The sequence below is a fragment of the Haliotis rubra genome, unplaced genomic scaffold (assembly GCF_003918875.1).
Source record: "Haliotis rubra isolate DU_JTF1 unplaced genomic scaffold, ASM391887v1 Scf1459, whole genome shotgun sequence".
NCBI classification, from domain to species: domain Eukaryota; kingdom Metazoa; phylum Mollusca; class Gastropoda; order Lepetellida; family Haliotidae; genus Haliotis; species Haliotis rubra.
The window spans coordinates 27,707-38,651 of record NW_025765402.1 but is presented as its reverse complement, the minus strand read 5'-3'; the positions used below and the strand labels follow the sequence as shown (position 1 = coordinate 38,651).

At 41.4% G+C, this 10,945-nt stretch overlaps 1 protein-coding gene across 6 annotated transcripts; it reads left to right on the top strand.

The window, feature by feature from the left end:
- The first annotated feature begins 993 nt into the window (after window positions 1-993).
- Window positions 994-9,779, top strand: LOC124269596. 6 transcript variants are annotated; one of them, XM_046704618.1, is made up of 7 exons: window positions 994-1,464; window positions 2,476-2,778; window positions 3,683-3,841; window positions 5,002-7,179; window positions 7,282-7,482; window positions 7,882-7,980; window positions 8,080-8,472. In XM_046704618.1, the coding sequence occupies exons 1-7, from the start codon at window positions 1,125-1,127 to the stop codon at window positions 8,208-8,210; spliced, it is 3,411 nt and encodes a 1,136-aa protein (XP_046560574.1). In that variant the 5' UTR covers window positions 994-1,124; the 3' UTR covers window positions 8,211-8,472. The 6 variants fall into 6 exon arrangements, with proteins under 6 accessions (XP_046560574.1, XP_046560576.1, XP_046560578.1 ...); XM_046704620.1 differs by lacking the exons at window positions 7,882-7,980; window positions 8,080-8,472 and adding an exon at window positions 8,568-9,779; XM_046704622.1 differs by lacking the exons at window positions 7,282-7,482; window positions 7,882-7,980; window positions 8,080-8,472 and adding an exon at window positions 8,568-9,779.
- The last annotated feature ends 1,166 nt before the right edge of the window (window positions 9,780-10,945 follow it).

The window sequence follows — 10,945 nt, the reverse complement described above, 5'->3', positions numbered from 1 at the left end:
CATCAGCTGGCTCTATTTTGTCATGTACTCTTTGATTGTATGTGGAGGGCTTTGGTTTGATCAGTATATAATATACCCTGAAGAATTTGATACATGAAAATGAGTGTACCTGTGTGTATATATGCATACATACACATATACTATGTGTATTTGTTTGCGTGTAGTTTAAATATTTCAAAGTATACAAATGTTCACCACTGCTCACTATAGCAGTGTCGTTCTATCTTTATTGCGTTCAGATTCATATCCTTTTGATTAAACAGAAATAGGCAAGTGAAGTAGTATATATATGATAAATTGTGTGTGTGTGTGTATACGTGTTTCTGTATTCATGTGTGTGTGTACGTGTCTCTGTATGCATGTCTCTCTTTCTCTCTCTCTCTCTCTCTCTCTCTCTCTCTCTCTCTCTCTCTCTGTGTGTTATCCTTCTTGTATTAGGTAAGTCCCTACAGATCCTATCATCTACTCAGATATTTCGTATTCAGTATCCCAGTGGGTGGGTGAGAGTGAGGGGGTGTAGTTCAAACCCTTAATCCCAAAGATTGAGTGAGAGAGAGGGAGGGAGGCAATGAGAGGGTGAGAGAGAGGACAGGAAACAGAGGGGGGGGGGAGCAAGAGTGAGAAAGAGTGAGAGGGAGGAGAGACAGGAGGGAGAGAGAGAGTTGAGAGAGAGCAAGTGTGAGAAAAAGAGTGAGAGGCACGAGAGACAGGAGGGAGAGAGAGAGTTGAGAGAGAGCAAGTGTGAGAAATACAATGGGAGGCCTAATTGTGGATAAAAAAATAGGGAGGTGGGGGAAGTGGGGTGGAACTGAGGAAGGTGAGAGAGGGAGGACTGAGAGGAGGGGGAGAATGAGGGACGGAGAGAAAGTAGAGTGTACGATGAGGGAATGGGGGAGAGATTGAGATTGAGAGAAAGAGGAAGGGATGAACTATTGAAAGTGTGGAGGGAGATTGTAGGACATTGTACACGTGTAGTAATTTCTGTTGTTGGGTCATGATGATGATGATGGTGGTGATGATGATGATGATGAGTTCACAGTAACGAAACTGATAACAAGTGCAAAGGGAAGGATGTGTAAAGTTTTAAATTTGAACAATATACTTGGGAACTGAATAGAAGCAGAATGGAAGAAGGTCAAAGACCGACGGATGACAGTCACACAGAGAGTGGGGGATGTACACCAGCAGAGTGCAGGAGGAAACACAATGATGGAGACATGTCATCAGACGCGGAAAGCGTGGAACGTGCGGGCATTGACACGGCCAACCCACACAGAGTGAGTGAAGAAGCAGGCATGGAGGAAGCAGAAAATAAAGATGCTGATGAAGAGAGTGACGGACTTAGTGATGGCACAGACGAGGAAGAAGGGGATGGGATACAGGATATATCACAACTTGGAGCAGGTGCTGTAGCGGTCAAATTCCAGACTGGTCATCAACAGTCATATCAGCTTGTAGGTAAAGGTATGTATGTCTTAATGATAGCACATGATGCTTTCTTGATACATGACTAGTCACACCTAAAAGAACATGAATGGCTGATAGCATTTACCACCCCATCATAGCCATCAAGTACTTACAACACTGTATTACGTTGGCGATGAATCCCGTTGAACCTGAGGTGAGTGTTGGGCACCAATGTTGCTTTACACACTATATAAGCCTACTGACAATTAGCCCTGCGGTATTGTATATATTTGGCTATACCATTGTAACAACTTTGTGAGAGGTAATATTTTCAACTGCCATTTGCCGAGAGAGGTTCAACATTTGAGTTTTGAGACCTGTTAACTGTTGGATTGTATAAACAATCCATGAATATGCATGTGATAAAGATATTTGTATTGTGTTAGTGGTATTTTGTGTCAAAGTGCAACTGCTGTGTATTGTGAACCATTGTTTCTATACCCTCTGTAAGCAATTGCCACTTTGTCCTAAGGTATTGTAGGTGTCTTGCTATCTAATAGTAACTTTGGGAAAGATATAACTGTGGAACTGTCTGCACCAGCGTGTAATAAACACAACGTTCATGTCATTATGATATTCATTGCAATTCATGCGAGCTATAGAGACCTGTGGCTCTATTTCGCTGACCTCTTAGGTTTTGAAAGCCCTGTGGTAACTGGATAGTCATGGACAGACTCTACTGTGGTGAGTGGTGGTGAAACCAGACTGTCTGACTGAAAGTTGCAGTCCTGATTCCTCTGCTGTGTTTATAGACAAACTTTCACTTCAGTAAGAGTATCAAAACATTCCTCAAGACAGCATTTGGCATCTCTGGTTTTTCTATGGATGCAATGATGTCCTGTCAGAATCAGTTATAGGCACTCAGTGATTAAACTACAACAACAGCAAGTCCAGTTTCTATTTAAGAGTATATATTTTGTGCGTATTATGCCATTTTAACTATGTTAGTATTCATATGGCATTGTTTGTGTTATGTTATTGGTCTCTGACCTGTTTGTTTCTGTGTAGGTCCTGGAACAACAAGTCTACAGGTCCCGGAAACAGCAGCCCTGACACCAACATCCACAAGTACAACTAGTGTAGTTCCAGGAACAACAAGTCTACAGGTCCCGGGAACAGCAGCCCTGACACCAACATCCACAAGTACAACTAGTGTAGTTCCAGGAACAACAAGTCTACAGGTCCCGAGAACAGCAGCCCTGATACCAGCGTCAACATTGTCTCTTCTGCCCTCAACACCAGCATCTCTTGTGTCACAGATACAGTCCTCTGGGCTGCCTGAAGTACCACTGACTGGGGACGTTCCTGCAGGTGGGTGGTTTTACCCAATGCTGTTGATCTCGTTAAGACTAAGAGGAGCTATCATTTTATCTCACCAACCCTTACAACCTTACGTCTCTGCAAATAAGATCAGATAATTTACATTTACCAGTACCTCATGTTTTGTCCATTCCTGATATATCCTACTTTTTAGGCATGGTATATCTCTATCTTTGAAGATGTGGTGTCTATGTCGCTAGTGTTTGGCAGAGTGTCCATAAACATTCCCAGCCCCCGTAGAAGCTTGTTTGACCTCAGCGCAAGTCTTTGTCAATCTCTGTTTAGTTATATCGAAGCAATTTATGAACAAACGGAAATTGGAAGTCACCTTTCAGAAAAATAGGCTGATGTCATCACTTGTTCTCAGAGTCACTAGTGCTATCTAAGTTCAAATATGGAACACGTCAGTGAAACCTTCAGTCATATGACTTCTGTTACAGCAACACTATGCAGCTTTGTTAAAGTCGAGCAACATTTTGGAGATGTGACCATAGAAGTGTGTTTGACCTCAGCATAAATCTTCTTCAACCTCATTTTTTCAGTTTACCAAAGCCACTTATACTTAATTTCTTTGGGGGGCATTTAGAAGTTGGGGCAGTAAGGAAGGATAACAATGTGTGGATAAACAACTTCTTTATTGCTGTAGGTTCTAACACCGGCAGCACCTTGCTTGTTAGAACCTACACCGAAACGTCACTCTCAAAGCAATAAAGAAGTTGTTCATCCATAGTTGTTATCCTTCCTCACTTATACTTAGCAAACACCTTTCAGAAAACGTCATACGGAGTGTTTTTGTCTGCTGATGTTACCAATTGTTTCCCGAATCACTAGTTGAATATAAGTTCAAATATGGAACACATCTATGCAAGCTTCAGTCACGTGGTTTCCGTTACAGTCACACAGTACAACCTTATACAAGTACAGCAGCAGTTTGGAGATGTGACAGTGAAGGGAGGCAATAATCTGAACATTGGCGGAACTCAGAATATCAGTACAACTCCGACCATAAAAGAGGAAGAGGAGATACCACTGACCGCAGCACAGAAGATCAGGAGTGAGTTATTTGATGAACTTGTTTTTACAATGACTGTCCATATGGTGGCAGTGTACGATTAAACCGGACTGATATAATCTCAGTACTGGATATGATACATTCCATTCAACAGATTTAGCCCGGAAGGTCTGGGTGAGAACTGGTCTTCAGCAACCCATGCTTGTCTTAAATGGTGACTATTTAGATGGTCAGGTTCGCCAACTTGGTTGATGAAAGGCATGGCGTCCCAGTATTTTAGATTAATACATCTGATATCAGTCATAAAGGTGTATTGCTCAGTCACGCACGCACCCATGCATTCACGCACTCACTTATATAGTATATAATTGTGATACGCCTAACTATACTTTTTCATTTGATATGCATCTCATATATTCACCTGATCAGTTGCAAAAGAAACTCTGCCGTAAAAAAGGTATTTCAATGAGCCCTTTGGAATTAAAGTATGCAAAATGGATTAACATTTCCACAAATAAATAACGGTCAGAAAAGGTTTTACTCCTCAACATTATTCAGAAAACATCAACCTGATGCAACGACAGCCTGTCTGTGGAATTGTATAGGAAAAATTATGTGGTCTTGACAAATGTCTAAAGGATTGGTAATGATCAAAAAGTGAATAAGAACAGCACACAAAATAAAAGGGTTGCTGGCTGGGCCCCGTGTAGGACGTGCACTTTTCAACTTAATCCGTATTGACATGGGGTCGCTACTGTCGGGGCAGTCTATAACTTGATTGTTTTGCTTAAAACATTGACACAAGTACCAAATACTGTTTCGTTGAATCGCTGCTCTACCTATATCTCGCCATCTGTCACTTCCCCCAGGCGTGACTTTGTCATGCTTCAGTTTTAGTGATATATTCTCATTTTAATGGGCGATTCGACTTATCATTGGCCACGTCTTGTTACTGGCATCGAATTGCATCGGACATGTGTTTATTCTTTACACAATACGTAATAACCTTTTTAGAGCCTTAACAGAATTTGAGTAACTTTTACATGGGGCAGTGGGGTAGCCTAGAGGTTAGAGCGTTTGCTTGTTCTGCATAAGACACAGGTTCGAATCCCTTTTTTTTAGTAAGATTTTTAGGTTTGAAGTTTGTTAACTGTTGCATATATTTTATGGATAAATATTTTAAATGTGCCTTGTGTCCACAGAAAGGACGACATCCAGGATACAGTCATGGACTAACGACATGGTGGAGACAGACGTCCTCAAGAAAGTGAAAGAGAAGCTGGACAGAGGAGCGACATGGGTGACAATTAAAGGAAGACCAGGAGAGGGGAAGTCCACAATAGCCTACATGGCTCTCAAATATCTACACAGTCAGGGGAGACAAGTATACCAAGTGGTGTCACCAGAAGAGTTCAATGAGGTCACGATGGCCTGTGTTAATCCTGTCATTATGTTAGATGACATATTTGGTGATCTGGAATTCGACACTGCAGAATGGAGCAAGTGGAGACCAAGTCTCAGACCTATTGTGGATGTTAAACATCCTGACACATATGCTGAAAAAGATCTTTTAGACGTTTCTACCAAAACTGAAAAGGTTTCAGAGAGGACAAAGATTGATCAAAGACAGGTGAAACGAACAAGTCCAAACAAAGACGAAACTATCATTATCCTCGTAGGCCGTGACTATGTGCTGAAATCCTCACTGGCAGACTTGGGAAGGATGGCAGATTACATTTCCAGTCCTCAATACGTGGTGGAAGTTTCCTCGCAAAGAGGCTCTTATGAGCGAAAGAAGATATGGCGTGTTCATGCTGAAACCAAAAACATAGACATCGATGAATCAACTGAGTCTCAGATTTGTGAGGCCGACTGTCCACACGGCTTCCCCCATGTCTGTAAAATGTTTGTCGCAGCATTTGAAAAGGATAGGACTCAACTTCAAATGTTTTTTCAAGCGCCACTGGATTTCCTCAGAAAGACTTTGGATAAATTTCTTAAAGATAAGATAAAGCGTTCACTGTTCATGGCTATGATTAAAAGAGATGGGAAGATTAGTGAACAAGACTTGGAAGAGGATGATAGCCTCGGTTATGAATGCATAGCAGCTGCTGATGATTTGGTTGGATCTTACCTCAAGAAGGAAGAGGACACCTACATGTTTGATCATCCGTCTATATATGACAGTGTTTCGTTTATTCTCAGTAAAAAACAACCCAAGTTTGTCATCGAAAATTGTAGTTTGTCCTTTATAAATCAGCGACTTCGTCTTGCACACTCCAGTAAAGAGAAAAAAGAGAAAAACCTTGCTGGTGACACAGATCTTGTTGCTAACATCTCATGGACTTATGCTGAACGTTTGGCCAGAAGATTCGCAAGTGAAATGCAAAGGGGCAATTTGTTGCATGTTTTATCACACCAGTCACTTTGTTATTCAGACTTTGTCGACTTGCTAATGGACTGCCTGAAGACCCGGTTTCACATGCGTGTATCTGATATTGTGAAACTAACTGATAAATCATCCAACAAGTCATTTTGTGAATTACTTTCCAGCAGCAAGTCACATCATCTCATCAAATATATTATGGAGAGAGAAAATCTCTTATTCACCCAGAGTGAAAGACGTGACATTTTACTGGGTGTTTGCACAAATGCTGCGTGCGATATACTGAAATACATCAGTGGACATATGGAACTTGACATAAATGCTACATACGGTAGGGAGGAAAAGACGCCGCTTATGTTGGCAGCAGAAACCAGGAACAACGAGTTCGTCAATCAGATTTTGTCACTTCATCCTGACCTAAATGCAAGAGACAAGTCCGGTCAGATGGTGTTTAAGTATCTTTGTGTTAATGGCCTCACATCAGCTGTGGAGCATGCGAATGACAAGGGAGTGGAAGTTAATCAATACCAGGAACTATCCCTTCTGTACACTCTCATAGAGAAAGGTCACTTAGAGGTTGTGAAAGTGCTGGTTAACAGAGGATGTGATATAGATAACCAGAAAGGTCTTAGATGTGCTGTTGGGAGCCTGAACGCCAATATGGTACGTTATTTTTTAGACAGAGGAGCAGTGGGTGACTGTAGTGTTGTGTGCAGAGCTTGTGAGGTTGGAAACAGAAATATAGTCGAGATGTTGTTTGAGAACGGTGCTCCTGTTGATATGGAGTCACCTGATGGAGAAACCCCTCTTCTCCATTCATGTAAAGGAAACCCAACAGCTGTTTCGTATTTGCTGACTAAAGGGGCAAGTGTCAACCAAGTTTCAGATGTTACAGGTGACACACCATTTCATACAGCAGCAATGTGGGGATCTACAGAGAGTGTTGATGTGTTACAGAAGGCTGGAGCTGATGTTAATGTACAGAATAATGCAGGTGACACACCACTTCATATAGCAGCAAGAAGTTGGGGATATACAGAGTGTGTTGATGAGTTACTGAAGGCTGGAGCTGATGTTAATGTACAGAATACAGAAGGTGACACACCACTTCATATAGCAGCAAGACTGGGATATACAGAGCGTGTTGATGTGTTACTGAAGGCTGCAGAAGATGTTAATGTACAGAATAATGATGGTGACACACCACTTCATATAGCAGCAAGAAGATGGGGATCTACAGACTGTGCTGATGTGTTACTGAAGGCTGGAGCTGATGTTAATGTACAGAATAATACAGGTGACACACCACTTCATACAGCAGAAGGACAACGATCTGCAGAGTGTGTTGCTATGTTACTGAAGGCTGGAGCTGATCTTAATGTACAGAATAATACAGATGACACACCACTTCATATAGCAGCAATGTGGAGATCTACAAAATGTGTCGTTATGTTACTGAAGGCTGGAGCTAATGTCAATGTAAAGAACTGTACAGGTGACACACCACTTCATACAGCAGCAAGGAGGAGATGTACAAAGTGCGCTGATGAGTTACTGAAGACTGGAGCTAATATTAATGTACAGAATAATACAGGTGACACACCACTTCATATAGCAGCAGTAGACACGGGATCTACAGAGTCTGTTGATGTGTTACTGAAGGCTGGAGCTAATGTTACGGTAAAGAATAATACAGGTGACACACCACTTCATACAGCAGCAAGGGGGGGATCTACAGAGATTGCTGATGTGTTACTGAAGGCTGGAGCTGTTGTTAATATAAAGAATAATACAGGTGACACACCACTTCATATAGCAGCAGGAAGGGTATCTACAGAGCGTGTTGATGTGTTACTGAAATATGGAGCTGATGTTAATGTACTCAATGATACAGGTGACACACCACTTGATATAGCAGCAAGGAGGGGATTTACAGAGATTGTTGATGTGATACTGAAGGCTGGAGCTGATCTTAATGTACATAATAATAAAGGTGACACACCACTTCTTAAAGCAACAGTTTAGGTATCTACAGAGTGTGTTGGTGAGTTACTGAAGGCTGGAGCTGATGTTAATGTACAGAATAACAAAGGTGACACATCACTTCATAAAGCATCACAGAGGGGATCTACATAGATTGTTGATGTGTTACAGAAGGCTGGAGCTGATGTTAATGTACAGAATAATGCAGGTGGCACACCACTTCATATAGCAGCAAGAAGTTGGGGATATACAGAGCGTGTTGATGTGTGACTGAAGGCTGCAGCAAATGTTAATGTACAGAATAATGAAGGTGACACACCACTTCATATAGCAGCAATGTGGAGATCTACAAAATGTTACTGAAGCCTGGAGCTAATGTTAATGTAAAGAATTGTACAGGTGACACACCACTTCATACAGCAGCGGGGGGGTCTACAGAGATTGTTGATGTGTTACTGAAGGCTGGAGCTGATGTTAATGTAAAGAGTAATACAGGTGTCACAACTTCATACAGCAGGAAGACTGGGATATACAAAGTGTGTTGGTGAGTTACTGAAGGCTGGAGCTGATGTTAATGTACAGAATAATAAAGGTGACACAGCACTTCACACTGCAGCAGGAAGGGTATCTACAGAGTGTGTTGATGTGTTACTGAAATATGGAGCTGATGTTAATGTACTCAATGATACAGGTGACACAGCACTTCATATAGCAGCAAAGAGCGGATATACAGAGATTGTTGACGTGTTTCTGAAGGCTGGGGCTGATGTTAATGTAACGGTAACATGCCATTCCTGCGAGAGTAACTAGTGTTATGTGTTTTTATGTACGCGCCCTTTTTCCTTAATTATTCATGTCTGCACAACTTTCACCCATAACATTAGGTATCATCTGAAAGATCATGTTCTCACCTAATCTGTTTTGTTATATCTATAATCTTGGAAAAATACCTTCACTACAAAGTATACCAACCTACTCCCTGTAGCTCAATTTCATCCGTTAAATCCCTATATCTCATATTACTTAGATATTATGATTATACTTCCCAGGCAGTCTGATAGGGAAGTTTCTCAGCTTGCCACCCACGTATGGATTTATAACTTTACAATCACTTTAGTTAGTAATGTCGTATGTCTTCGGAATTGAAAAAGCACAATTCCTGGGGACTGGCGGGTCTGAGAGGGTTGTCCTGTTAATTGTTTCCTCCGACGTCCGCCCATTCCCCTTATCTAGACCATGGTAAAGCCCATCAGGGCCGAACATCGCCACTGCGCTAAGGAACTTTGGGGAGGACCTCGGGAAGCCGGACATGGGTAATTATGGAACACCTTCTTCATATGCTCTATGTGGTTGCTTTGAATAAGCCAACTGTAAGGATGTATACTGACTAGACTTCCAGAGAGTATGTCTACGTCTATTCCTTCTTTTTAAGCCATATGATGAATTATATCTAGTTCCTTGACTTATGCCCGGTCCGTGCTTCCCTAGTCCATAATATATTTTTGTGTGTTTGATCCACCCCGTTCCACAATTTGTAATTGTCTGGCAGTGACCATTGTGTCTTGTACTTTCTATGATTGTAGATAACAATATAATGTCATTCTCACCCAACCTGTGTTTGTTCATCTTTGACTCCTAGTATATTAGTTTGTGAAAACGTCCTTTTGGAGTGTGGAAGTTTGGTTTGCCTAAAGCTACGTTTCTGTCTGCTATTTGTTTTATGTTACGGTACGGAAACTAAGTCAGTAGTATACCAGTACCAGTATATCGCGAGGTGTCCGGACGCCGTAACAATGTACTGTATGATACAGGTGACACACCACTTCATACAGCAGCAAGACTGGGATATACAGAGGGTGTTAATGTGTTACTGAAGGCTGGAGCTGATGTTAATGTACAGAATAACAAAGGTGACACACCATTTCTTATAGCAACAGTGTAGGTATCTACAGAGTGTGTTGATGTGTTACTGAAGGCTGGGGCTGATGTTAATGTACAGAATAATAAAGGTGACACACCACTTCATACAGCAGCAAGACTGGGATATACAGAGGGTGTTGATGTGTTACTGAAGGCTGGAGCTGATGTAATTGTACAGGATCCGGTTGTATCATTGCTTCATTAACTAAATGTCAACATTAAACCCTAATGATACATTAAATCCTTAATGCATCATTAGTTAATGGCATCATTAAAAACGGTTGTATCAAACACTTATTAGCGTATCATTATCTAATGACGTCCTAAGGTAAATATTTTAATTTCATCCGGGGATTCCCCTAATATTTTCCCACAATTCCGCGCTGTAAACATGTAAGTGTTACTCTCGGTCGTCTGTCAAAATGGCATCTTTAGGGCTAAACCTCGGAACAAAAACAAACATTTCGACTGCTGTGAAGAAACACGTCTAAATAATTCTGAAACGTCGCCGAGAAACCTAGAATCGGTTGGGATGTGTTGGAAAATACACGAACACCAACGCCGAACTGAGCTTTCCGCCATATTGGATAGTGTTTACAAAATCAAGTTTCGCTAAGGCCTGTCATAGGACGCCTATTACATCATGTATATTTCATATTCAGTTGTGACAAATGCATCGCTGAATTCCTCATACATTTTAGAATCAAATTCCAAATGGTCCTTGTCACTAAAACGAAGTGTCTAAGAAAAATCGAAACATATTGGGGGTGAAAACAGGACGTTGTGCTCATTACACAGCGCTTGCTAGAAACATAAACAAAGCAAAATTCAGATTTTATACTGTGCAGCACTTTTCA

Coding starts and splice junctions, on each gene's coding strand:
- LOC124269596 (XM_046704618.1), top strand. CDS start 1,125: ATGGAAGAAGGTCAAAGACCGACGGATGACAGTCACACAGAGAGTGGG. Junction 1,465..2,475: donor ATATCAGCTTGTAGGTAAAG/GTATGTATGTCT, acceptor GTTTCTGTGTAG/GTCCTGGAACAACAAGTCTA. Junction 2,779..3,682: donor GACTGGGGACGTTCCTGCAG/GTGGGTGGTTTT, acceptor TTTCCGTTACAG/TCACACAGTACAACCTTATA.